The 27,382-nt window shown below is 38.6% G+C and overlaps 1 protein-coding gene across 1 annotated transcript in view; it reads left to right on the forward strand.

The window, feature by feature from the left end:
• The window catches only part of CUL5 (cullin 5), a 39,653-nt gene extending 13,350 nt beyond the window's left edge, over positions 1-26,303 (forward strand). The window contains exons 5-19 of the mRNA XM_054084911.1: positions 4,839-4,980; positions 6,011-6,156; positions 6,233-6,313; positions 7,461-7,554; positions 11,678-11,808; positions 12,503-12,610; positions 13,738-13,802; positions 15,749-15,881; positions 16,691-16,822; positions 17,452-17,575; positions 18,289-18,464; positions 18,589-18,750; positions 19,451-19,569; positions 20,904-21,027; positions 22,672-26,303. Coding sequence (XP_053940886.1) covers positions 4,839-4,980; positions 6,011-6,156; positions 6,233-6,313; positions 7,461-7,554; positions 11,678-11,808; positions 12,503-12,610; positions 13,738-13,802; positions 15,749-15,881; positions 16,691-16,822; positions 17,452-17,575; positions 18,289-18,464; positions 18,589-18,750; positions 19,451-19,569; positions 20,904-21,027; positions 22,672-22,866 — 1,932 coding nt within the window. The 3' untranslated portion in view covers positions 22,867-26,303. The remainder of the gene's footprint in view (positions 1-4,838; positions 4,981-6,010; positions 6,157-6,232; positions 6,314-7,460; positions 7,555-11,677; positions 11,809-12,502; positions 12,611-13,737; positions 13,803-15,748; positions 15,882-16,690; positions 16,823-17,451; positions 17,576-18,288; positions 18,465-18,588; positions 18,751-19,450; positions 19,570-20,903; positions 21,028-22,671) is intronic.
• The last annotated feature ends 1,079 nt before the right edge of the window (positions 26,304-27,382 follow it).

Raw genomic sequence — 27,382 nt, forward strand, 5'->3', positions numbered from 1 at the left:
GTTGGGCTTGGGGTTTCTTTGGGGGTTTGGGGAGTTGTTTTTTTTTGGATTTTTTTAATTATGACTTGAATCCTGGAGTGGGAGACAATTATAAATTTACCTGCTGTTTCTGTACTGGTAAGTGTGCTAGTATATATGTTAGTAGTTTTTTTACTTCTAGTTTATTTCCGTAAGCCAACATCTTAACTGAGGCATATCTCAACATTTTATAAATGACTGGTTAAATACTGTCACCTGAAGTTAAATATGGCTGTTGATCTCCTAATTTCTCATTTTTATTCAAACTGTCAGTCATATCAGTGAAAAGATTGGACATTTAGAATCTTGTGAATATGATCTTTTTACTGTTTTGTATCAAACGCATAAAGAAAACCTAGGGGGTTGAGTATGGAGTGCTCAGTGTTCTGAGTTCCATGAACAGTGTTCTGAGTTCCATGAGGTCTTTGAAATCATAAAATCATAGAATGGTTTGGGTCGGAAGGGACCTCAAAGAGCATCCACTTCCAACCTGCCTGCCATGGGCAGGGATACCTCTGAGCAGACCAGGCTGTTCAAGGCCCCATCCAACCTGGACCTGAACACCTCCAGGGATGGGGCATCCGCAACTTCCCTGGGCAACCTGTGCCTGTGCCTCACCACCTTCACAGAGAAGAATATTTTTCTAATATCTAAGCTACATCTTCCCTCCTCTAATTTGAAGCTATTGTCCCTTGCCCTGTCACTCCATGCCCTTGTAAAAAGTCCCTCCTCAGATTTCCTTTAGCTCCCTTCAGATACTAGAAGGCCTCTCTTAAGGTCTCCTTGAAGCCTTCTATTCTTCAGGCTGAACAACCCCAACTTTCTCAGCCTGTCCTCATAGCAGCCCTCTGATCATCTTTGTGGTCTCCTCTGGACCTGTTCCAACAGTTCCAAATCTTTCTTATGTTGAGGATTCCAGAACTGGACACAGTACTCCAGGTGGGGTCATTGCTTTTGCTTTTATTATACGAAATATGGAGTGTCTCAGCTCTAAAGCATTAAATCCTTTAGTTTAATGCCATTCATGATCTCTTTTCATTGCAGAAAACATGGCTAGGGAAATTAAATTTCTTTGTCAGTCTTTCATTTAGTACTGGAGGTTATTTTACCTGTTCCCCATCTCCAGGATGGGAAGAACGAAATAGGGTAAATCTTGGCCTGTATCAGAAACAGCGTGGCCAGCAGGACCGGGGGAGTGATTGTGCCCCAGTACTCGGCATTGGTGAGGCCAGCAGGACCAGGGGAGTAATTGTGCCCCGGTACTCGGCATTGGTGAGGCCAGCAGGACCAGGGGAGTAATTGTGCCCCGGTACTTGGCATTGGTCAGGCCACACCTTGAACACTTGTGTTCAGTTTTGGGCCCCTCACTACAAAAAAGGCATTGAGGTGCTGGAGCGTGTCCAGAGAAGGGCAATGAAGCTGGTTGAAAGGGTTGGAGAATAGGGTTATGAGAGGCAGCTGAGGGTGACTGTGGTTATTTAGCCTGGAGAAAAGGAGGCTGAGGGGAGACTTTATCACTGTCTGCAACTGCCTGAATGGAGGTCGTAGCGAGGTGAGTGTTGGTCTCTTGTCCCAAGTGACAGGTGATAGGATGAGAGGAAATGGCCTCAAATTGCATCAGGAGGGGATCAAATTCGACATGGGAAAAAATTTATTCACCGAAGGGTTCTCAGGCACTGGCAGAGGCTGCCCAGGGAGGTGGTTGAGTCACCATCCATAAAAGGTATTTATAAGACAGGTAGATAAGTGCTTAGGGATATGGTTTAATAGCGGACAAATACAGTTGGACTTGATGATCTTAAAGGTCTTTTCCGACCAAGCTATTCTATGTTTCTATGAATGCATTACTTTGTGCAAGGGTTTTTTAATTCACTCCCATATTTTGACATTGCATTTTCTATACCTCTTGAAGAAAAGGAAACAGTAGCAAAGAGAGGAATCATCTCCTCAAGTTACCTTTTTTTTTATTTCATTGTTTGTTAGAGAAATCATGTGATCTTATTAGGTTCTCCAGGATGTGGCAAACAAACTCTTAGCTCTGTTGTATGCAGAAGGCAGGAGAACTGAGAAGTGAAAGAAACAACAAGGTGGAGAAAGTAGTGAGGAGAAACTGGGAGAAAGACCTGCTGTTTAAAAATGCAGGTTTTGTTCAGGACTGAAGCTGATGGAGATGTCTTGTCTCTTATATGTTGTTCAGTTGGGATTGTCTCATGGTTAGCACATCAAAGCCCAGAGTCTCCAACCTATCTTATTCTATCACATCTTATATCATATAATGTCATGTCATATTTGGTCACTTCCTGTTTCTGCTGTTATTCTGTGTAGTATTCTAAAAAGCACCTTGTGAAAACTTTTCTAATGCTTGAGAAGTTCCTCATATCTAAAACTCCAAAACTGTTCTTAGAGAGTTTTATTTGCCAGCATTTTCAGTGTCACATACAGTCATCCAGAATATGTTTGCCTTCAAGTATCTCCATGAACTTCCTTATCCATAATGTTTAAAAGTAGTTTGACTGTGATAAAGCTGTTGATGTGCCTGCCTGGTTTTTTCATCATTTTTCACTTGTTTCAGCTCTTGTAAAGCAATTCTGTAATTGTAGAGTGCACTCATAAGTGTAATAGAGTCATAGAATGATTTGGATTGGAAAGGATCTTAAAGGTCATTGAGCTCCAACCCCGCTGCCATGGGCAAGGACACCTCCCACTAGACCTGGCTGCTCAAGGCCTCATCCAACCCGGGGCTGCATATCAACAATGTGAAAATGATGAAAAAAAAGAAATTGAGGAAGCATAATCAAAGAAAGCATTGCTTCTGAGAATGTTCCAGTGCCTTCAACATTAATTGTCTTCCAACTTTGTGACTTTGGAAATGAAAATGTAGCTGAAATGGAGAGACAATTATGATGATGTTAAGAATACAGGATGATAAACTTATCTCTCTCAAAAGGTTGTCTGACTTATTAGGTGCTTGCTGTGTTTAAATCTGAAGCTTACAAAGGAAGAAGGGAACAAGACTATCTAATTTTTTATATTAGCTTTGCCATACGACTCTGTCGAGTAGTCCCAAGCTCATTGTTAAACAAGCTGATTCACAATCAGGAGGTAAAACTTGAATTGGTAGACTTTATTATTCCAACCTGCTTTCCACTGCCAGTGTAGACTAGCAGTCAGTGTGCTTAAATTGCATTAATGTCAGGTTTGAAGATACTGCAAGTTTGAGCTTTCTTCTAAAGCAATGAAATGGCATGAGTTGGATAGAAAAAAGTAAAAATAACTCAATGAAATTATGCCAAAGCTTTAAAGGTATTCAGTGGCATAGGGAAACATCCAGGTCCAGTATCAAAGAGCAAAAATGTGATCCTAGTAACCTGAATTCTAAGGCAAATTAAGAATTTAAACAAACACGTAGCATGCTTTGAGTATTTACTACTGAACATCTGGGTGAGCTTAGGTGAGCGTAAGTATGGCCTGGCCTGACTGAGCTTTTTGTGTTGCTGAGCTACAGCAACATTAGGTCTTGTGGTCAGGTGTAACATAATATGTTTGCAGCAGTGTTGCGCAGTGGAATCTGAAGGGACATTTTGAATGATTTTGTAAAGAGCCTCCATAACTAATCTTATGACTTCACAGTGCTTAGATGTGGTTTGGAGTTTTTAATAAATTATACGTGCACTACATGCGTATTAAACTTTCATGTTAGATAAATCCCAAAATATCATGTTTTTTCTTTATGTAACTGTGGTGTTGAGTTTTTTGTTTTGTTTAAGGCTGAGCCTTCTAAATTCTAGAATCATAGAATGGTTTGGGTTGGAAGGAACCTTAAAGATCATCCAGTTCCACCCCCAGTGCCTTGGGCAGGGACATCTCCCACCAGACCAGGCTGGCCTTGAACACCTCCAGGGAGGAGGAGGCACCCACAACTTCCCTGGGCAACCTGTGCCAGTACCTCACCACCCTCAGCGTGAAGAATTTCTTACTAATGTCTAATCTAAGTCATAGAATCGGAGTAGCTTGAATTGGAAGGGACCTCAAAGATCATCTAGTCCAAACCCCCCTGCCACAGGTAGGGACATTCCACTAGATCAGGCTGCCCAAGGTCCCATCCACCTTGGACTTGAACACCTCCAGGGATGGGACAGCTTCCCTGGGCAACCTGTGCCAGTGTCTCACCACTCTCATGGTGAAGAAATTCTTCCTTATATTGAGCCTAAATCTGCCCCTCTCCAGTTTATACCTGTTCCTCTCATCCTATCACCGCAAGCATTTATGAATAGTCCCTCTCCAGCTTTCTTGCAGGCCCCTTTCAGGTACTGGAAGTCTTCCCCCTTCCAATTTAAAGCCATTCCCCCTCGTCCTACCACTACATGCCCTTGTAAAAAGTTCCTCCCTAGCTTTCTTGTTCGCCCCCTTCAGGCACTGCTATAAGGTTTGCTTAGAGCCTTCTCTTCTGCAGGCTGAATAACCCCAACTCTCTCAGCCTGTGCTCATAGCAGAGGTTTTCCATTCCTCTGATCATCTTCGTAACCCAAATAGCAAACTATAATTGGATGTTTGGCTCAGAAGTACCTACTGATATTGTGACTTGTGACACATTGAATTGATGGAAAAGTTACTTGACCAATTACTGAGAACCATAGAAATAATACAGAATTGTGGAATTAATGTCTGAATTTAAAAGTAGTCAAACTACTGTATATAACCTGAAAATTGCATTCTAATTTGCTTGATTTCTGCTTCTGATCTTTTTATTTCTTTTGCACAAACTTAGGTCTGCATCCACCTTTCTGACAGGATTCTTTTTTTTTCTTCCTGCTGCACAGCTCATGCTGGATACTTGGAATGAATCCATATTTTCAAATATAAAAAATAGACTTCAGGACAGTGCAATGAAGCTCGTTCATGCTGAAAGACTAGGAGAAGCTTTTGACTCTCAGCTTGTTATTGGCGTTCGAGAATCATATGGTATGTCCTGCACAGACTGATCTCTATTGCCCCCTCACTTTATTAAATTAATTTTCATCATACAAAATTTACAATTGTGGTGGTAGGGATGGAATTATTATCTCGGCATTTTGTATTTATTTTTTTGGTGGTGGTGATGATATGTGATTAAGTTCTGTTTAAAAGCTTTAACTTTTACGTTATTTAGCTATATCTTAGTTTACTGCAAAATCAATGCTTTCAAAGAACAAACTATTTTTCAACCTTCTAGGATTGCAGGTATAACTTCAAGTCTGTGCTCCTTTCCATGCTGTTTCAGACACTTTGAAGAAGAAATTCTAACAGGCTGTGTCTGAGACTCCCAGTCTTGTTTCTTGCAAGATCTGTGTATTTGAAACATTTATGATGTTTCACCATTGCCTCCTGCTTCTTGAAAGCTCTGCAGTCTGTTGAATTAAACTTGCGACTAATACTCTCTCAGATGGCTTTATAGATGTCCAATTCTAAATTTTCTAAAGTATATTTCATTTAAGGGCTTTCTTTGCTTATTTATGTCTCTGTAACAGTGGAGAGGAAGGTACAAACCTTTTTCCAAACAGTGCAAAGCACTGCAGTAAGTTCATTTTCTCCATTTGTGTAAAAGTCTAAAATGAAGACACTGGGATTCTAAGAACAGTATCTAAGAAAAGTTTTTTGCTCAGTCAGGTGTGGAGAAGTTTTCGCTTTATTAGGTGTTATGCTGAGCATTTTTGTTGGGTTATTTTCCTTTTTTGCAGTTATGTATGAATTTCTGGTTACCATGTCTGAATTTCTGAAGTGCTGGAGATATGCATGCAGTTCTTTCTAGTTCCCTATAGTCTATCTAAATCTGCTTGGAGCAAGCACTGGACAATTTTCATTACCTTTAGGTATCAGATTGCTTTTATAGGATTCTTCAAATTGTTCAATGCATCATTTTAATAAGATTCGCTTTAATGAGAGAGATTTGCTTGTTATTTGCCTTATAAGTTTCAAAGTCTTGAGACTAAGTTTGGACTCTCTCTCTTTGCAGTTAACCTTTGTTCTAATCCTGAAGATAAACTTCAGATATATCGGGATAACTTTGAAAAGGCATATTTGGATTCAACAGAGAGATTTTATAGAACGCAGGCTCCTTCTTATTTACAACAAAACGGTGTACAGAATTATATGAAATATGTAAGTAAAAATTCTGTTGTAGTTTTGTTCTGAAAGTGTTACTACTTAAAATGATTGCTGTTCTGCTTTTGCACAGGCAGATGCTAAACTAAAAGAAGAGGAGAAAAGAGCACTACGATACTTAGAAACAAGGCGTGAATGTAACTCTGTAGAAGCCGTAAGTATAATTTGTAGAGAAATTGATGTGTTTTATATGGTATCATTAAATCCCAGTTTTGATTTTTGTGTGTTAACAGTATTATTTGGTAGCAGTAACTGCTCGTTTTATTTTTTTTCATCAGCCAGTATATTTTTTTCTTGCAAAAATGCATATTACTTTCCAATATACATATTCTACAGATGTTTTAATAGTAAATACAGCTCAAAGGTTCAGATTAAAGCACAGGTTTTTATTTAAGTTGATTTTTACTCTTTCATTTTGAGTCAGGTATGATTTTTTTTTCTGTGTTTAACAAGGGATGAGAATGATGTTTGAAAATAAGCTGGCCAATCCAGTAGGTAAAGGGCTTCTCAGTGCTCATTTAGAGGACCTGAGTTGTCGTCCATTGCAATCAAAAGGAACAAGAGAAATTCCATTAAAACTGTTCTAGATTTCTGCTTCGCGTGAAATATAGCCAATTAATGTAAAGGGTGTTTTTTTGTTTTCCCTTCCCCTCCTTCAGCAGTATCTTACACAGTTCAGATTCCAGGGGAAGCTTTAAGTGCAATAAGTAGTTCATAATTGTCCTTGTTGAAATTAGTTCATGAAACAGGTTATTTTCAAGATATACCCTTTGAAATTTCTGTAGTGGATCAAAATGTATTTTGTCTTCTGCAAGTCAGTCAGTTTGCACAGCTGTAAATTATAACCCGTATAGAGAGGCTGACAAAGAAGAGATGTACACACACAAGCAGTTTTTGTCCAAGATCTACCCATAGCGTCTTGTTCGTGCCAACCAGCCTGGTCCAAATAGGGTATGCTGTAATGAGAACTATTCTTAGCTCTTGGATGTATGCTTGGAAACTAAGTCGGGTAGTTGGTGTTCCAGAAGTGGCTCCCTTGAGAGAAAAGAGGCGACAGAAATATTAAGCTCATTACTGGTTTGGAAGAGAGTTCACCACATTTACTAACCTACGCATTTTGAAGAGGCTTAGTTTTTTATATAGATTTTATTCAAACTACACATTCTTTTATGAATCAGTGAATGAATTATTTTGTAGAGCATAATTGTTGAGAATGGGCTAGATTTTGTGTTGTGAAATTTAGACAGATCAGACTTCGGTGTTCTCATGGCTGAGCTAATACTGTGTTTAATATATTTCAGCTAATGGAGTGCTGCGTCAATGCCCTGGTGACATCTTTTAAAGAGACTATTTTAGCTGAATGCCAAGGCATGATCAAACGAAACGAAACAGAAAGTAAGTCAAGCTTCAAGAACAGTGCAGGATGAACTCAGCATCAACTACATAAAAATAGATTTGTTTGTAGATATATCAAATTGCTGGTTTTTATAGATGGTGGCAGCGTTTTGTAGATAAAATACAACTGCATGTGGGCAATTTTATCCCACAAAAATGACCATCATTGGTGGTTATTTTTTCATATCACTTCTGTATTTACAGTACCTGATGTTGAATGACTGGGTAGCTGTCATGTTACATGAAAGGCAAGAATATTTTGTGCTCCATTTTCTTTATTTTTCCTACAACTTCTTTTCCTTGTTTCATCCAACTCTGGTAAACGCTATGTGTGTCTTCAGTTCTATTTGAATAGTTCAGATACAAACCCTTCATTCCACCCTCTCCCACCTGGAAAAAAAGTGAAGCGTTTTTTTACAAAGCTATTTTTCTGAAAAGCAGAGAGACTTTTTTCTTATTATTGGTGCAGGACCAATAGGAAAATGAACAAAATCTCTGCAAGTTCATAATCTGTTTTTATAGCCTGTATGTCACTGTGAGTATTGAAAGTTACCTTTGCATGCCTTTTTTAAGTTTTCAGAATTTTTTTCTTAAACTCTGCTGCCGTAAATTGAGAGGTTAGTGTGATTCAGAAGTCTTGTGGTTGGTTCTGTATAATAAACCAAGCTAGAAAAGTCATTAAAATGCCATAATTCAACTGGGGGGGGGGGGGGGGGAAAGCTGAAATCACAGGTTAATTATTTTTTTGAAGTCTCTGTATTCTGCAGCCAAGAAGTGTTAACTAATGTCTATGTGAAATTTTCATTTCTATGCAAATTTGAAAACTTTTTTATGACTTAGAACAGTGTAGAAAATACTTGCTTCTACAGGTAACATTTCAGAAAATATTTGACCTCAAAAGTATGTCACACTGATCTGTTCATCTGGCAGCAGTCCAGAGCTAAATTTAGAAAGCCACCAAACTTACACGTATTACAGCCTTTGGGGGAATACAGAATGCGTATTTAAATGCAGAGTTTCAGAAAGGTTCATAAATAGCAGCCAAAACATCATTCTTTAGAAACTTGTTGAAGTATTCAATCAGTCTTCTCTTTCCTGGAGGCTCTGTCTGCTCCATGATATTATTTGGTTGCAAATTGTTTCCCTTTAGTATATAAAAACTGGATGATCTTTAAGGTCCTTTCCAACCCAAACCATTCTATGATTCTATCCTCCGCTATACTTAGCTTCTGCATGTCTTTCTGATATGATTGGCCCCAAAGGATTTCATGATGTTGTCTTTAATGAACAGCATTTGACAAAGAAGGCTGTGAGCTGGGCAGTACTATAAAATACTGTTTTTTATTAAGTATTTAATATTTACATGCCTTACAAGGCAAGGAAGGCATAATGATTCTAGGATTCTATGATAATGTTTGCCAACTAAAAACTATCAAAGATGTCATAACTTGTGAGTGCCCTTCAGAATTCTATAGCAAATGAAAAGTAAATGTGGCTTTTATGACTACAAACTGAAAACAGACCTTGTTTAAGTGCCCCAATAACTATAATATGGATTTCATTACCTTTTGTGTCCTAATGTGTTCCGAAAGAAATTCCACTGAAATGTTCCTTTTGGGTTTGTTATTTTGAAATCTGTCTTTGAAGAATCTTGGTTTTTAGGGTTCATACAGTTTTAGGGATGCACCTGAAGTCTTCCTTTTCCACCATTTATTAGGAGAAACCACTGAATTTTTTTTAATTGAATATTTATGACATCACTAGTTTACAGAAATGGCTACAGAACACCTTAATCTATCTTTTTGTTTCTTTTGTTTCCTCAATCTCTTCCTCCCTCTCCCCCTTTTTATAAGTACAGTTGAACAGATCCAGTAAAAGTTGAGTGAGCGTTTTGGACTTACCCTGTGCAAGACAGTGTTGCCATTATTTACAGTACACCCAAATTGCACTGCAAATACCTCTCACTCCATTTTTTTTTGGTTCCTGAAATTTCAGTTTAGCCCATTGCAAGTTATCTCTAGTGGCATTGCAGGGTCTTGTTGAAGGTTGTTGATTGCTTCCATTATTTAATTTGTATTGTTACATTCTAAAAGATTTCTTTTTCTTCTCTGCACATCGCTTTTCTCTTTGGTTCTGCAGCTATTGTTGGGATACAGAAGTTGGTAGCATGTATTTCATCCTCAGTGGTGACAGGATCTTGCAGATGATAGAATCATAAAATCATAAAAAACCTTTGAGATCATCAATTCCAACCGTACCTGTCCACTACTAAACCACATCCCTGAGCACCTCACCTATCTGTCTTTTAAACACCTCCAGGGATTAGCCAGTTCCCTGGGCAGCCTCTACCAGTACCTGACAACCCTTTCTCTGAAGAAGTTTTTCCTGATATGTAATCTGATCTCCAGTCAGATGTCTTTGAAAAGTACTCTAGAGGAGAAAACAAACACAAGGTCTCTGGTTTTTGTCCCCTTCACAGTAGATAAGAACATTGAGGAACTAAGCAAACCTATTGGTTTTATTCTCTGTCAAAAACAATCACAGGCCATTAAGCACAGTCCTTCGCTGTGTTTAGTTCAAATCTCTGAGGTCTCTCTAAAATAATCTGGTGGCCTTAGTCCAGATGTTCCTTTGTGAACAGCTTTGCCAAAGTGGTTGCTGATGTTCCAGTACCTTTATTTCTTTTCTAACAGCATTGAAATACCTTCATTAAAAGTAGACAAATAAACCATATGAGTTCTTAAAGTGCTTGAACTGGTAACTTTCGGAAGAACTAAATAAACTCTTTGGGAAAATAAAAAGGAAAAAATGCTGCTTGCCTTAGTTTTGGTGACTTTAGAATTCAGCATGCTTTTAAATTAAAACAACACATCTTAGAAGGCACTGGAAGATACACAAAGACAGCTCTGTTTGGCTCTAGTTTAAAAAACAAAATCTTGAATCCATACGATTTCCTGCATAAACTCCTGTAAGCTTCCAACTGAAACATCTACTTTTGCCAGAGTTTTTAAGTCTGTTATACTAAGAACCTAAACTTAACCCAAACTGCCATTGCAAACTTTAAGGGGTTTTATTCAAGCTTGTGCTAAAAAATGCATAAGCAAGTATTACGTTGCAATAGAGATATCTATTTCCAGTCCAAACCATCTCCTTATGGAACCAGAATTAGAACAGTTATCAAAACATTTTTCCTTTTAAAAGATTAATTGGATTATCTGTTTCATACATATTCATTGTTCCACTTGAGAGATTGCTAGCACATCATAGAATTGCTTGGTTGGAAAAGACCTTTGTGATCTTGGGTCCAACTGTACCTGTCTGCTACTAAACCATATCCCTGAGCACTTCATCTACACGTCTTTTGAATGCCTTCAGGGATGGTGACTCAACCACCTCCCTGGGCAGCCTCTGCCAGTGCTTGATAACCTTCTCAGTGAAGAAATTTTTCCTAATATCCAGTCTCTGAACCTCCCCTGGTGCAACTTGAGGCCATTTCCTCTTATCCTATCACCTGTCACTTGGGAGAAGAGACCAACACCCACCTCGCTACAACCTCCTCTCAGGTAGTTGTAGACAGTGATAAAGTTTCCCCTAAGCTTCTTTTTCTCCAGGCTAAATAACCCCAGTTGCCCTCAGCCGCCTCTCAAAACCCTTGTTCTCCATCCAGCCCCTTCACCAGCTTCATTGCCCTTCTTTAGATGTGCTCCAGCACCTCAATGTCCTCCTTTGTAGTGAGGGGCTCAAAACTGAACACGATATTCAAGGGGCAGCCTCACCAAGGCCAAGTACAGGGGCATAATCACCTTCCTGGTCCTGCTGGCCACGCTGTTTCTGATACAGCCCAAGATGTCATTGGCCACCTGGGCACACTGCTGGCTGGTCCATATTCTGTTGGCTGTCAACCAGCACCCCTTTTCTGCCAGGCAGCTTGCTGGCTGCTCTTCCCCAAGCCTGTAGAGCTGCACAAGGTTGTTGTGTCCCAAGTGCAGGACTCAGCACTTCATTTTGTTGAACCTCCTACCGTTGGTGTCAGTGCATCAATCCAGTCTGTTCAAATATGCAGTATATTTTATTTTTATAGAGGTCTTTGACTGGTGGCATTATCAGTATTTTTATCTTTCAGAGTTGCATTTAATGTTTTCACTGATGGATAAAGTTCCAAATGGCATAGAGCCCATGCTAAAAGACTTGGAAGAACATATTGTTAGTGCTGGACTTGCAGATATGGTAGCAGCTGCTGAAACTATTACTACTGTAAGTGTATTGATTTTTAATAAAATAACAATGAAAACCAGCTTTGCCAAAGTTAAATACTCTCTAATTGTGGGACATAAGTGTGAATGGAAATATTTTTTAAGATTTTATGTTTATACATCAAATTTTGATACATTGAAAGTTTTAAATATCTTCAGAATGATTTTTTTATTCCTTAGATTTTCAGTTGTAGCTTTTAAACAAGAATCCAATTTGCAGTAAAGAAAAAGTTGTAAATTAAGTTCTTGGGGTAGTTACATAGTAACTACATAGGATTGTGTTAGCATCTTAGTTAAAAAGGCATAGCTAGTTTTCTCAGTATTCTGACTTCCTGGTGAAATTTGCTTTCCATCAAAGAATGATTGTTCAGTTTGGAAATTAAAAGGGTTTTTCCCCACTGTTCTTTTTCAGCTTTTTATCATCTTTTTCTCTGGGTCTGGGAGGCCCGAGTGTCTACAGCAATTAATTGCCTTTAATTCATCCTTAAAAGCTTTGGGTTTTATTTAGAAGTAGTTCTACAATAGTTGGAAGTTTTAAAGTTTTTTTTTATTGTGTGTATATACACACACACACACACACACATGCCCCTTTGTATATTTGAAATACTATCCTGAAAGCCTGTGCTGAAACTTCCAGGCTATAGAGCTATTCAGTACAGTTTTTGTTAATTTTATTTTTACCTCTCTAATTTTAGGATTCTGAGAAATACGTGGAACAACTGCTTACACTATTTAATCGATTTAGTAAGTTGGTTAAAGAAGCTTTTCAAGATGATCCAAGATTTCTTACTGCAAGAGATAAGGTATGTATTTCTGCTGATCGTGTATTTTCAATTTAAGAATTGTTGTAATTCATATTATGTCATCTTTGAAGTCCTTATGCCATTTCAAGTCTAGAAGCTGCTATTACTCGTGTAAACATGCAGACTGAAATGTTGATGAAACCTACTACCAACTGATTAGCTTTTAATTTGTGTTGTAGCCATGCATAAGGTTGCATTTGTGTTTAGATTTTAATGCTGTAAAGCACATCAGAAGATGATCTTTGTGTTGAGTACCTTAATGTCTGATTCAGCAATGTATTTATGTTTAGAATTTACTGCATATTTGAGTGTAGTCTCATGACTTCAGATATGCAACCTGCTCCATGCAATCCCTTCCTACATTACCACTTAAAGGGAAGCAGTATGTTAATGGAAAGAGGAGAATGCAAAACATCACAATGAGAAATTGGGTTGTAGGATTTGAACTCTTCTATTGAAAATCAAATCCACAAACTTTGAACTAATTTAAAAAATTGCATTAATTTCATGTTACAGTAATCATAGAGTGGTTTGGGTCGGAAGGGACCTTAAAGGTCATCCAGTTCCAATCCCACTGCCATGGGCAGGGACACCTCCCACCAGACCAGGCTGCTCAAGGCCCCATCCAACCTGGCCTTGAACACCTCCAGGGATGGGGCAGCCACTGTTTTCCTGGGCAACCTGATCCAGTGCTTCACCACCCTCATTGTGAAGAATTTCTTCTTAATGTCTCATCTAAATCTTCCCCCTTCCAATTTAAAGCCATTTCCGCTTGTCCTGTCACTCCATGCCCTTATGAAAAGTCCCTCACCAGCTTTCCTGTAGCCCATTCAGGTACTGGAAGGCTGCTTTAAGGTCTCTCCGGAGCCTTCTCTTCTACAGGTGGAACAACCACAACTCTTTCAGCCTGTGCTCATAGCAGAGGTACTCCAGCCATCTGATCATCTTTGTGGCCCTCCTCTGGACCTGTTCAAATAGTTCTATTTCTTATGTTGAGGCTTCCAGAACTGGATACAGAAAGGGTCTCACAGGAGTGGAGTAATCTAAAAAGCGAAATAAAACCTTTGTGATTCATATTTAAAAAGAGAAATTGCATGAAGCACTAATAATCTGAAATTATTTTTCAGGCGTACAAGGCAGTTGTGAATGATGCTACAATATTTAAACTTGAATTGCCGTTGAAGCAAAAGGGGTAAGCCAGATAAACTTTATGCATGTCAAGGTTTTTAAATTGTTAAATATTATGCTTCTCTTTTAAAATAGTTCTTCAAAATGTAACACTGTGTGTAGAAGTGCTTTGTGACCTTTTCATTACAGAATTTCAGATTGCTTATCAAACTCTGGTAAGGCACTTCACATAGCAGTGGATTAGTGAATAGCAGCCTATTTAAACTCAGAGTTATTTGTAGGAATTGAGGATCTATTCTTTTATAGTAGAGTCATGAGTCAATTTAATAATACCTTGCTGGATTATTAATTCCAAAAACCTGAGCTGTCTATCTCTGCTGCAACTTTAGTAAGAGCCCTGGGGAAAACTGAGGCAGTAATCCTCATGGGAATAACTCGGGCTGGTTAAGGTGTAACCATCCACAAGCTGTTTCCTGCCTTCTCGTGTGCCCTCTGTGAGTGTGACCTGTCTGGTATTACATTTTTCTTTCAGTGCAGGATTAACCAGGTGAGTTTAAACAACTTCCAGTAGATGAAACAGACCTGTGTGACTTATGCTTACTCTGCTAACCCGGTCAAGAGAAAGTAGCAGTCACTTAATTGATTGGTAGCATTTAAGATACAACGTGCCACATATGTATCATTTAGGTTAGATGTGTTCACCTGCCAGGAATCTCTGTATATTTAGGGGGGTAGAATTTTCTACAGGAACAAAGCTTATGTAGCTGGGCTGCCAGCTTCCCTTTCCAAATACTTCTTGTTAGGGGTGGATGGGTATAAATATCTCTTCAGCATTCTGGTTCTTATTCTGTGTTTGCATTTGGACTAATGGTAAGCCTGAACAGGAATTAGCCTTTCTTACTTTGTTATTGGAGGAATACTTTTGCAAAAGACTGGATCCCTGCTTTGTATACCTCATATAGATGTAGGCAAGGTAGAGGAGTCTTTTTCTGCCTAAGTTTTGTCGATAAATTCAGCGTAAGAATGTGGAATTTGGTAGTTTTTCATTGCTGTCAGGATCTTGAAGACTCATGTTCAGGAATACCTGGGAACATATTGATTAAATATAGGCTCTGTCTTTTAATAACCAAAAGACTGGTGAGCTGGTCTTTAGGAGACCAGGGCAGAAGACACCTGCAATGGTCTTTAGGAGGGCAGAAGACACCTGTAAGCTGCTTCATGAATTTAAAAGGACAAGTTATCTGAAGTGGTTTAGCACTGCCTACACTCGTTGATGAGAGGGTGAGAGAATGAGCAAGAAAGTTGGATTCCTGAGCATGCCCACAGCTTCTTAGCTGCTGTCTTACTTGCTACCTTTGTTTTGGGCCCTTGATATTAGGAATCAAGGTAGTGCCAATGGGGATTGGTCCTTGGCAGTCTTTTATTTACCAGTCTAGATACAGGTTCAGTATGCGACTTTTTGATCATGTACCTTTTGAAGAACCACAGTCTGGCTGCTGTAACATCTTCTCGTTCAACTTTAATCTGCATTTCATCTCCAAGATGTTTGATGCTGCTTATACCTATTATAAAATAATTGTGTCCTGTTATTGCATGATAGATGTGTTGGGTTTATAGTCTGTGAAATGCAGGCTGTTCTTGAAACTTTCATTAGCTCATATTGACAAGATGAGTGAAATATTTCATTGCAGCATTTGTTAATTTTTTACCAGAATACTTCTTGCCATGCAATATTTAGGTGTTTCAAACTGTAGTTTCAACATAATCCTTCATTGTTAGAGTTCTAAAATTAAAAGTACTTGGAATGATCAAACTGTAGAATCTGTCTGAAAATGTTTGGTTTCTTTTGTTCTTTTGAGAAAATGGATTTATCCCTAATTTTTCGTTAGTTAAACAAGGATCCTTGCCAAGGGGTTCAGGAAAGAGCGGTCTGTCTTGTTAGCAGTGTGACTACTCCAGAACAGCAGGATTCTGTATGGTTTCAAGATCTGCTATTCTTCTTTTCTTTAGTGTTGGATTGAAAACACAGCCTGAATCCAAATGCCCTGAGCTTTTGGCTAATTACTGTGACATGTTGCTAAGAAAAACACCACTAAGCAAAAAATTAACCTCTGAAGAAATTGAAGCAAAGCTGAAAGAAGTGGTATGTTTTTGCTTTCTACTTCTCAATTATTCTGAAGGATGAATTTATTTCCTTATGTGGGTTGAGGCCTTGATTTTCAAAAAGTTATGCAACGTGTAATAAGAGGGAAAAAGAGTTTATTATATCATCAAGTGTGTGTGTTTATATGTTGTAAAGCATGCAAAGTTTCCTGTCTCTGTCAGTTCACAAAATTAGGATGCTAAGTTAAGGCCTCTATCAGACTGTAATGTGTTATAGCAACTAATTGTAAAATAGTTTGGGTTAGAAGGGACCTTAAAGATCATCCAGTTCCGGCCCCTTGCCATGGGCAGAGACACCTCCCACCAGACCAAGCTGCTCAAGGCCCCATCCAACCTGGCCTGGAACACCTCCAGGGATGGGGTAACCACTGCTTTCCTTGGGTATTCTAGACTAATATTAGTCTAGAAAATAATGGAGGAGACTTTTGCATACTGGTGTCAGTGTTTTTTCTGATTGAAGAGAAGGTTCTTGATGGTTGACAAATGACGAAATTGGAGGTCTGATATTATGAAAGATTCATCGCTGGTGCCTGTGATAGTATTAATGCAGTTGCTCTACAGGCAATGTCAGGAAGCCTTTTTTTTCCTTTGCAGTCTACTGTGACATTAGAATCATAAAATCATAGAATGGTTTGGGTTGGAAGGGACCTTAGAGATCATCCAGTTCCAACTCCCCTGCCATGGGCAGGGTCACCTCCCACCAGACCAGGCTGCTGAAGGCACTAGATCAGTATTCAAATACTTGTCTGACAATGCAAATAAATGTTTTAAAATCTACTCTTTTGACAGCTTTTAGTTCTTAAATATGTACAGAATAAAGATGTTTTCATGCGCTATCACAAAGCTCACTTAACTAGACGCTTGATATTGGATATATCGGCTGATAGTGAAATCGAGGAGAATATGGTGGAATGGCTCAGAGTAAGTAGCCCAACATCTGTCTTTCTTTGTGTCTCTTGCTTATGGTATTAACTCTCACTCTTGAACTTAGACATCCCTCTTGCTTAGATGAGTTCTGTCTTAAATTGCAGACCACTCAGGTCTTATGGCTTATTGCTATAGTTTATGCATGATAAACAGTTTAGCTCTTTTCTCTTAGAAAAGTGGATCCTAAGAGAGATAATGATGGATTTTAAAATATTTCACATGTGATTATCTGAAGGCTTTATATATTCCATAAGCAAATGAACAAAATTAAGTTTACTTGTTTTAGGTTTGTAAGCAATTTGAAATGTGTTCTGGTTGTGATGTTTTATCTAGATTAGAATATTATTTGTATTCCTTCAGCTGTCAGAATTCAGTAATTCCTTACTGCTTGTGTATGTTCTTCAGCACTTGGATTTCTTTAAAAGAATAATCATATGCCCTTAAGAGGGGCAACTGCTTATAATTCCTGCAAAAAGACTTTATGTTGCATTGCAGATTAACCACTATTGTGAGGTGATGAGACCTGTATATTTTAATGCTCTTCTTTTTTTTATTAGTTTAAAAATAAAGGTTTTGTTCATAGTTGTCTCTGTCATAGTTTAGTATTGTGTTTATGTATACAGGAAGTAGGAATGCCAGCAGACTATGTAAACAAACTGGCTAGAATGTTCCAGGATATCAAAGTGTCTGAAGACTTGAACCAGGCCTTCAAAGAAATGCACAAAAACAATAAACTTGCTTTACCAGGTATTGTTTTCAAACTAATTGCTGTTTTTCATTTCTCTTAGGGAAAAATAATTCTGTTGAATCTTGAGTTAAAAAATCAGCTGCAGGTTGAATGTAGTCTTCGGGGCATTGTTTCCTCTAGATTGGAGGTGTCTGTAGACTCTTCCTCTTACAGTTGACCCTGGAGCTCTATCATTCTGTAAATTATTGTGGGTTTTCATTACGAGCAACCTTGTACATTCAGACTCCCTTCTCCTGTAGTTAAACTCCAAGCAGGGGCTTGAATCAGTAGAATGCCTGAGCTATCCCTGTCTTTTATACCCTCATCATTCTTCATGAGTGCTTCATGCTGTGTTCCTCCTTTATCTGCCAGCAGGAGAGCTGGGTGCACACTGTGAAGAGTTTAAATCATATTTCCGAGATTGAATTTCACTGATGAGAAAGGCTGAGGAACATCCAGTTCTGGACCTGCTACCACTGAAACCCCTTGAGTAGTGCTTAGGAGCATCAGCTATAAAGCTGCATAAGGGCAGAGACAAGCCTAAAAACCAGAGATTTCAATCAGCGTTGCTGGCAGAAAGCCAGTGGTGCATAGAGTACCTTAATGTTTAAGTAGGTAGGCATCCTGCTACTTTCTGAAAGTTCAGTCCTCCATAATTGTATTTAGAGTAGGGGAAAAAAATGTTTTGTTTATCTGTTATACCTGGAGATTCATATCCCTTAACATCTTCCAGCTGACTCTGTGAATATTAAAATTTTAAATGCTGGTGCCTGGTCCCGAAGTTCTGAAAAGGTGTTTGTCTCGCTGCCCACGGAACTAGAAGATCTCATCCCAGAAGTTGAAGAATTTTATAAAAAGAATCACAGTGGTAGAAAACTGCACTGGCATCACCTCATGTCCAATGGAATTGTAAGTGTATAGTTTGCAGTGTATCAATTGTAATGACTGCACTATCTGTGTATTTATGATAGCAAATCTGTGTATTTTTGTGATCCAGAAAGGCTTCTAAGTAAAACCATCAATTTGTTCACAGATAACATTTAAGAATGAGGTTGGCCAGTATGACTTGGAGGTAACGACATTTCAGCTAGCTGTGCTGTTTGCATGGAACCAAAGACCGAGAGAGAAGATCAGCTTTGAAAATCTTAAACTGGCAACTGAACTCCCTGATGCAGAACTTAGGAGGACTTTATGGGTATTTCCCTTTCACTTGAAACAGATTTCTTCTTGATTTTTGTTCTCTGAAATACTGGATTAGCATTTTTAAAGCGCTGTCAGACAACGCTGAAACTGAAATGTGAATGCCTTTCTTGCTAATTAATAGTTTTAATGCTGGCTCCTTGCACAACTGCTGAGCACATACAGCCTTTACATTAACATTTTCTCTCTACCCAATATTATCGCACTTAAGCTTTTGGAAACAGCAAGACCTTTTTTGACCGTATGCTGCCTAAAGTACATAGTTATGATTATGGTTTGTGAAGTGGGACTGGTCTAATTCTACAAAATCAGTGGCACCTGGTAAATATATGTTGCTTAAAAATAACTTCAGTGTTTTCTCTATCAGACTTTTAATTATTTAGCTCAAAAATAAAGAGAGAAATGACATAAATGAGATTTAATACTACTTCTGTAGCTGTGAGTTAGTGCATTTTACTACCTTATGTGATTTTACTTATGCTAACCCATTTCAGAAGGAGATTTGGTAAACTGTGTCCCCTCTCTGGTGTTACTAGTATCTTTGTGTTGCCCTCTAGCAGCTCCAAACTAGGCTACACGGTTCCCTCACTACAGTCTGCACAGCAGTGAAGTGAGCTATATTCTTAAAAAGTAATTGTTTCCATTTAGAAAGTCTGGTGTTTTATTTTCATTCTTTCCCCCCCTTTTCTCTGTAGTCTCTTGTAGCGTTTCCAAAGCTGAAACGTCAGGTTTTATTGTATGAACCTCAAGTCAATTCACCCAAAGACTTTACAGAAGGAACCCTCTTCTCGGTGAACCAGGAGTTCAGTTTAATGTAAGATGATGTTTGAAAAGTAAAATAACGATGTATTTTATGATTAAAGGAATTCACTTTAACTTAACCTTCATCCTTTCAAGTTTTCAAGATTCAGCTAGACACATGCTTTGCTGCCCTATCCTCGCTTAGTTTTGGCGATAGTCACGCTTCAGGTAGGAGGTTGGACTAAATACCTTCCAGCCACCCCGTCAGACAAATGTTTCTATGATTCTGATTTCTGTGAAATTAAATTTCACCTAGGGATGAGGTGCAGAATTGGAGGCTTTACTCTCTTCCTGTTACTGATGAGCCCTTGAAATTTCATACAGGAAGAACAGCATGTGAGCAGAGCACTAGTGCTGTATTGATTATTGCACACACAGAGTTTCAAAACCAGAGTGATAACTTAAAGGAAGTGAAACTGCTTAATTATATAGTATGCTGTCAAAAGCCAAGATTTCTGGTGTGGCTTTCCCTAGAGGAGTGTCCTTATTTCAGTGAGAGCTGCAGTGCTCATTTACTGGTGCTTTGAAATCCTTTGACCATAAGATAGTCTAAAGAAAGGATATCTAAATGCTATCGACCACATTCAGCATGTTTTACATGTTTTACTTTGGGTTTTGCCTCTCTCTGTTATCAATGACTACGATTAGAACTGGCTTTTTGCTAGTAACCTCAGATTCTGGGCCTCATTCTCAGCTGCACATCTGGATCTGTGGGGAGAAAGAGAGGTGATGAATCTGTTTTCCTGGGGCTTAGTTTCTTGCCTAGGGCCATGATGTTTATTCCAGTCATCAAGATAATGAGCTCTGGGAAGTGGTGGGAGGGCATGACAGAAGAGAGCCTGTACAGAAAGTTCATGGGTAATCACTAAAGAATGCTATCAGCTTTTTGCTGTGTTTGTTTCAATAGCTGTTACTCGCCAGTAACAATAGCTGTTACTTTTCTTGTGCTAGACAGACAGTTCCGATAAAAAATTAACTTGTCCTGTTTCCTGAGTTTTGTTATAAAAACTTCCTTTAAAGAACCCTAGGTTTATGTAGTTAAACTGAAGTAGACTTCTCTGGGATTTTATTCTTTGAAATAGTACTGGTAACTTTTCCAGGTTGGACACTGCCAGTTTCAGCTGATAGATTTTTTTTTTGTAATGCTAGTATATTCAGATTTTATTGTGCAGAGACGTGGGCATTGAGTTTTGATCTGTCAGCCAGCTATCTCACTGCTGCAATGCTAATAGCTGATAAATATCTGATTTGTGGTGGTTCTCCTTGTTGCTGTAATTTGAGTTTGATAGGAATTCCTTAATTGAAAATGCATTTTGTGCTTATTTTCATACAATGCAACTTTTTCAGAAAAAACGCTAAAGTTCAAAAAAGGGGGAAGATAAATTTGATTGGTCGATTGCAACTTACGACAGAGAGAATGCGGGAAGAAGAAAATGAAGGAATAGTCCAGCTAAGAATATTACGAACCCAGGCAAGTAAACTGCCAGAGGAATATAAAATTACCCCGTGTCTTTTGCCTGCTGCATGCTGTCCACACTTGGATGTTAATGTATTTATGTTTTAGATATATTATTGATATATTTGTGTTGATATGTTTTAGACATCAGGAAAAATTTCTTCACCAGAAATGTTCTCATGCAGTGGCACAGCCTGCCCAGGGAGGTGGTTGAATCAACATCCCTGGAGATATTTAAAAGATGGGTAGATGAGGTGCTCAGGGATGTGATTTAGTAGTGGGCAGGTACGGTTGGACTCAATAATCTCAAAGGTCATTTCCAACCAAATGATTCTATGATTCTGTGATATAAAATGAATGGGTTTGGATCCTGTTGGAACTTAAATTTTGCTGTTTGTCTTATATCCTTTGTGAATACCAGATTTTGCATGTGTGTTTGTGCAGTTGTTATCAGCCTCCTGTTCCGGTGAACCGGGTTATTGTTTTAAAAGATGACAAAGCAGATATTAAGCAAGTGGTGAAGGCGTAACTGTGTAGTGGTAGGTGGCAGCAGATGGTAAAGTTGACTAACTTGAGCCACCCAGATGAACAAACTGTATTGTTGATATTGAGATCTCTCTGACTACTCTGATTGAAGAGAGCAGATTAATCTTGGAGGTGGGATCATGCTTTAGTAATATCAGTATGAGTTTTTTAGGGGCCCTCTTTTTAGAGGGAAAGTTTTGTTCTTTAGTCAGGTGCTCGTGTCAAATCATTTGAGCTCACAGTTCTAAAACAAAAGGAATTCTTGGGGGGGGGGTGGGCATCAGAGACCATTATCTGTAGTGGAATCTCAAAAATCCCATCTTGCCCCCAAATTACAGGTCTCTTCTATCGGTCAGGTTAGACTCTAGGCCATGCACACTATGTATTGTACCATCTGCCTTAACATCTTGGCCATACCTCCAGCAGAAGGATTAATGCCTGTTTGTATTTAGGAAATGAGAACTCCTTGTGAGTTCCAGCTTGACGTTAAGCTTGCATCTCATGAGGTATTCACAATGTGTCTTACAAGTCACCCTGGAAATGACAACTTCTGCTCAGAGAGTGAATGAGCGTAAGGTTTTAGTGAGTGATTCACACTCTAGATGCAAAATTTAACTGCAAATTCTCCTTTGACTGGATTTGTCTTCTCTCTTGCATCTTAGAATCATAGAATGCTTTGGGTTGGAAGGGATCTTAAAGATCATCCGGTTCCAACCCCCCAGCCATGGGCAGGGACACCTCCCACCAGACCTGGCTTCTCAAGGCTCCATCTAACCTGGCCTTCAACGCTTCCAGGGAGGAGTAATCTACAGCTTCCCTGGGCAACCTGTGCCAGTGTCTCACCACCCTCATCGTGAAGAGTTTCTTCCTAATGTCTAGTCTAAATCTTCCCCTTCCCATTTAAAGCCATCTTATCATTGCTTCATTCTTTTCCTTTAGCAACGCCTTTATAGAAACAATTCTGTATCTAATTAGGCCAAGAAATGGAGCATATATCTGATCTTTGAGGAAAAATATAGATTTCCTTGCTGTCTTGCCTTAGCAGGAGCCCCCTGTTAATGCTATGTTCGCTTTTGTCACTTCACCCAGGCATTTTGACAAACTTCATATTGTTTTTCTCTTGTCCCCTACCAGGAGGCTATCATCCAAATAATGAAAATGAGGAAGAAAATCACTAATGCCCAGCTTCAGACTGAACTGGTAGAAATATTGAAAAACATGTTCTTGCCACAAAAGAAAATGATAAAAGAGCAAATTGAATGGCTTATAGAGCACAAATACATCAGAAGAGATGAGTCTGATATCAACACCTTTATATATATGGCATGAATGGAGGACTCTGCTGGATGCTGAGAACGTAAATGGAAGGGTGCTTGGACAGACAGCTGCACCAGTTTGTGCTGCAGAAGAACTGGTTTTGACTTTCGTTACATATTAAAATCCCTGCCTTACCTTACAGAGGACTATATTTTGCCAATCTCATTCAGCTAGCATGATGGCATTCCCTTCATGTTGCACACTTTTAACAGCATGCTGTTTTGTGGGAAACTTACATTCATGAAGAGCCCATTGTGAACTTTTTAAAGTAGATTTGATTTACACCCACCAGGAAGAATACAGGTTTGGGTTTTTAGATGACCAGTACTTGCACAAGGAAAAAATATTCAAATATTCATGCACTGAGGAACTGCTATTAGTTTGGGTTTGGGTTTTTTGTGTTGTTTTTTTTTTTTTAATGCAATTAGGACTAGAAGTAGCACTTTCACTTTTGTGTTTTGGATCAACAGAGTAATGTACTGTCCATCTTTGATCCTTTTTATGTAATAACATTTGAGAGACACAAACACACGCATCACAATTGATAATGTATTTGTTACAGTTAAAACCTGTTGGCTAGAGCAGTGCTTCAATCTAGTAACTGGATTTCAATGATTGACACAAGTGACATAAAAGTAATTCAAAGTCATGGGTGACGTTTTTCCTTAAGCAAGAGATCATTGTTTTTAAATTATTTGACATAAACAAGTGGATATATGTTATTTGTTACCTTATTTGGACAGATGATTTGCTACAGTCCTTTTTGAGAAGGTAAAGCTTTCTTGAATGATACTTTGCTCTAAAAGCTGTTTCCATAGGTGGGTCTGTTATACCGAAAAGAAATATTAAGTGTATTTCCTTGTACATTTAATATTTGTATTCCAAATATTTAAGTATGACTACATATATCTGAACGCATTAAAGAGTAATTGGTGCACAACTCCCTCAGAAAGAAAATAACACTTGAAGATCCCTGTACTAATTCCTCATTGGTAGCTTTATCTATACATGCCAGGTTAATCCAGTTGGACTGGTTTGTTGCTTGGAAGTCAACATCTTTATATGAAAAACAAACCCTCTGCTTTTCATTTTGAAACTGGCAGGGTAGGAAATACAATTCTAATGAAAATAGTAAAAAGCTGCAGAAAAATACCTTGTTTAGTGTATGCAGAGAGAGTGCCAAATACACATCAGGAATTGCAACTTTTTAATGTTACCTCTTCTGTTTTCAATCATCTGAAGTAGTCCTTTGGCACTGCCTGCCTCTCTGCTACTCTGAAATGTCCCAGCATGTACTGGAGTGATAACAGGAATCACTGGAACAGAGTGCCTGTCTTGGGACAAAAGGTAAGTTGTGCTTTACTCAGTTCTGTGTGAGTATTCTTCTGTAAATCGCAAGTGTGAGATTTTTATTTTAATTAACCGGTTCAAGTACAACATCTAAAGGTCTCACCTTAGATGATTGAAAGGGGGAAGAGGATGCAATTAACTTTAGTCAGAAAGGAAAGACCTTTCTAGTAAGTAAGAGGAGAGTTTTGCTTTCACGTGTTTGCAGTAAAGCATAAGAGTGGTTTCAAAGCCAACTTTACACGAATGGCTGTTTGCACCCTTAAACAGGCTGCATGCTCTAGTACTATTGTAAACGCCAGTGTGACTGCCTGAGAACAGCACGTACTTGGACATCTGTTGGAGTAAGAAGTTTTGGGTAGTGAGGGCTTCATGAAGAAGAGATGGAGAGAAATCGAGACCTGGCCACTAACAATTGATTGAAATCCCACAGCTTGTGTTTTATGCTTTTATTGATACTCCAAAGCAGATGCTGTTTAAAAATATTGCATCTTTTCTGTTGGCCCTGTGGTGTTGTGATTCAGAATCAAAAGCAAGTGGTGCTCTGTGTAGTTAACCCATAAAACTATTTGATCATTAGAAAATGAAATTCTAATAAAAAACTTTGTGCTGCAAGACTTTCAGTCCTTGTAACTTGGAAGTAATAAATCCTCTGTTGGGATAATTCGGGGAAAACATGACAGTCTGAGCACACTCTTCAACGTAAAAAAATTCCAACCCTTAACCAGAGAAAAACAGATGTGAAATGGTCATGGAGAAAGAGCTGCTAGAATTGTAATGCTGATTTTAAAGCCATTGGTTTAGATTTGAGAGAGACGTTTAAGAGGCTACATCTCGGATATAAGTGTTTAGGAAGCTGGAGTAAATGCAGGAAGCAAGAGGTTGCTGAAAGCCAAGGAGCTGCATGTTCCCTCAACAAATAAATATAAAATACTACAACCTAAACATTATCTATGTATTTCCCAACACCTGGGGTGCAGAAATATAATTGGTAATGTGCCTATGACATGGTCATTTTTCTTTAAATACATACTGGAAATGGTCAGGTTTTTTATTAAATATGAGACTCACACCAGCAAATTTATTAAAGATACAGAATCATGTTTAGCGTCCTTCATCAGGTCACTTTCACCAATATGCACTTAAAACTAGTATCACCTGGGGCACAGGGAGATAACTGGGGTTAACTGTTCTTTTGGGGAGGGTAGAGTTCAAATCTAGATGAAAATGAACTATTCTTCACTTGCAATATGGCAACAACGCACTTTTAAGGCTGCAATTTTTAGCTATGAATATATATGTCCAAAGACCTAGCTTAAAGAGGTGCTGCATCTGAAAAACATGTTGCCACACACACACTGCCACGGTGATAGCAACAGAATGAAACCTGGTGATGGGGGGTGGGAATCACTCTTAATGGGTTTAATTAAGAAATACTGTTAAATCTTTCTCTGTCCCAACAACTTGATGAGGATCTCAGTTTCAATTCTGAAGTCTTCCATTTTCCTCTTTCCACAGTCAGTGTCCCTAGCTTCTATTTTTACTCATCTATCTTTCATTTGTTATGACTGTAATGAAATTACATTTCCAAAAGACAATGTGACTTTCTCATTTTCACCTTTTTAAACTTAATGTTCTGAATGTTCACGTGTCGCATTTAGTTGCATTGGGATGCCATTGTCCTGTCAAATGCAAATTTTAAAACTATAATTGGCAAAAAGATTTGATAGTTTTACAGAAACATTTGCTATCTTAAACACAAACTGTTTTCTATTTTCATCCAAATGACTGGGATGCTATCTTTGTAATTCTTGGAGGTCATATTTGTGAAATAAAACAATACATGAAAGCTTTCCTGTCATATACACTATATGTAGTCTGGGGTGTTGAGCAAACTTGAGTTCCTGAGTTGTAATATCTCTCTACGTATGGTATTTACAATTTTGAATGTGTGCCACTACCGAGATAATGATGCTGTACAATTTTGAATGGTGGTAGTTTCAGTCCAGCTGAACTATTTTGATGTACTGCTTAATTTTTGAATTTTATTTTTTAAGTTGTATAATTTATTTTCTTGCAAAATAAAAATGTAATATAAAAGACTATTCATTTAGCCAAGGTACTTTGGTGTCTTACCCAGCAAAATTTTGAAGTTGAATTCAGGTGGTGCTCCTGAAAAATGCCACTGTATGAAATTTGCCTCTGATTCAAAGTCCTAAAGTCTGTTATGATCAGAGTCCTGGAAACAAACAAACAAACAAACAAAACAGAAAAGGTAAAGACTTACATTTCTTTTGGACCTTCACTACAAGAAGGACATTGAGACACTGGAGCATGTCCAGAGAACGGCAAAAAAGCTGGTGAAGGGGATGGAGCGCAGGTCTTACGAGAGACAGCTGAGGGAAGTGGGGTTATTTAGTCTGGAGAAGAGAAGGCTGAGGAGAGACCTTATCACTGTCTAAAAATACCTGAAAGGAGGTCTCTTCTCCCAAGTAGCAAGTGAGAGGATGAGAGGAAATGGCCTTAATCTGTACCAGGAGAGGTTCAGATTAGACATCAGGAAAAACTTTTTCACCAAAAGGGTTCTTGGGCACTGGCACAGGCTGGCCAGAAGTGTGGTTGAGTCCCCATCCCTGGAAATGTTTAAAAGACAGGTAGATGAGGTGCTCAGGGATGTGGTTTAGAAATGGACAGGTATGGTTGGACTCAATATATTATCTCGAAGGTCTTTTCCAACTAAACGATTCTATTATTTTCTTGATAGGATTATTCAAGTACTTAAGGTTACATGTAGAGCTATATACTTTTCCAAATTCTATTTGAAGATGAACTGTCATCTTTAAATGTTATCAAAGCCTGCCACACCACAAGTGGTTAGGGGTGCCTGCCTTTGTCATTCATTAAAAGGGTTATGTCTCTGTGTAGCTTACTAGAATGGGCTTGGATTGCTGAATGTTTTGGCTGATTTGTCTCTGAAATTATTTATGATGACTCTTTCTGAAAAGTAACTGGTGGTGCCACCAGATTGGAGACATGGGGACCTTCAGGTACCTGATCCCACAGGGAACAAGCAGTGATATGGAAAAAGTTGATGGCCTGAAAGAGTGCTTTTACTGTAACAGCTTTTATTCTCTCCTTGTCCATGCCTTTTAATGTGAATCTTTTTACATTTCAACTCCAT

Source organism: Cuculus canorus, chromosome 1, assembly GCF_017976375.1.
Source record: "Cuculus canorus isolate bCucCan1 chromosome 1, bCucCan1.pri, whole genome shotgun sequence".
NCBI classification, from domain to species: Eukaryota; Metazoa; Chordata; class Aves; order Cuculiformes; family Cuculidae; genus Cuculus; species Cuculus canorus.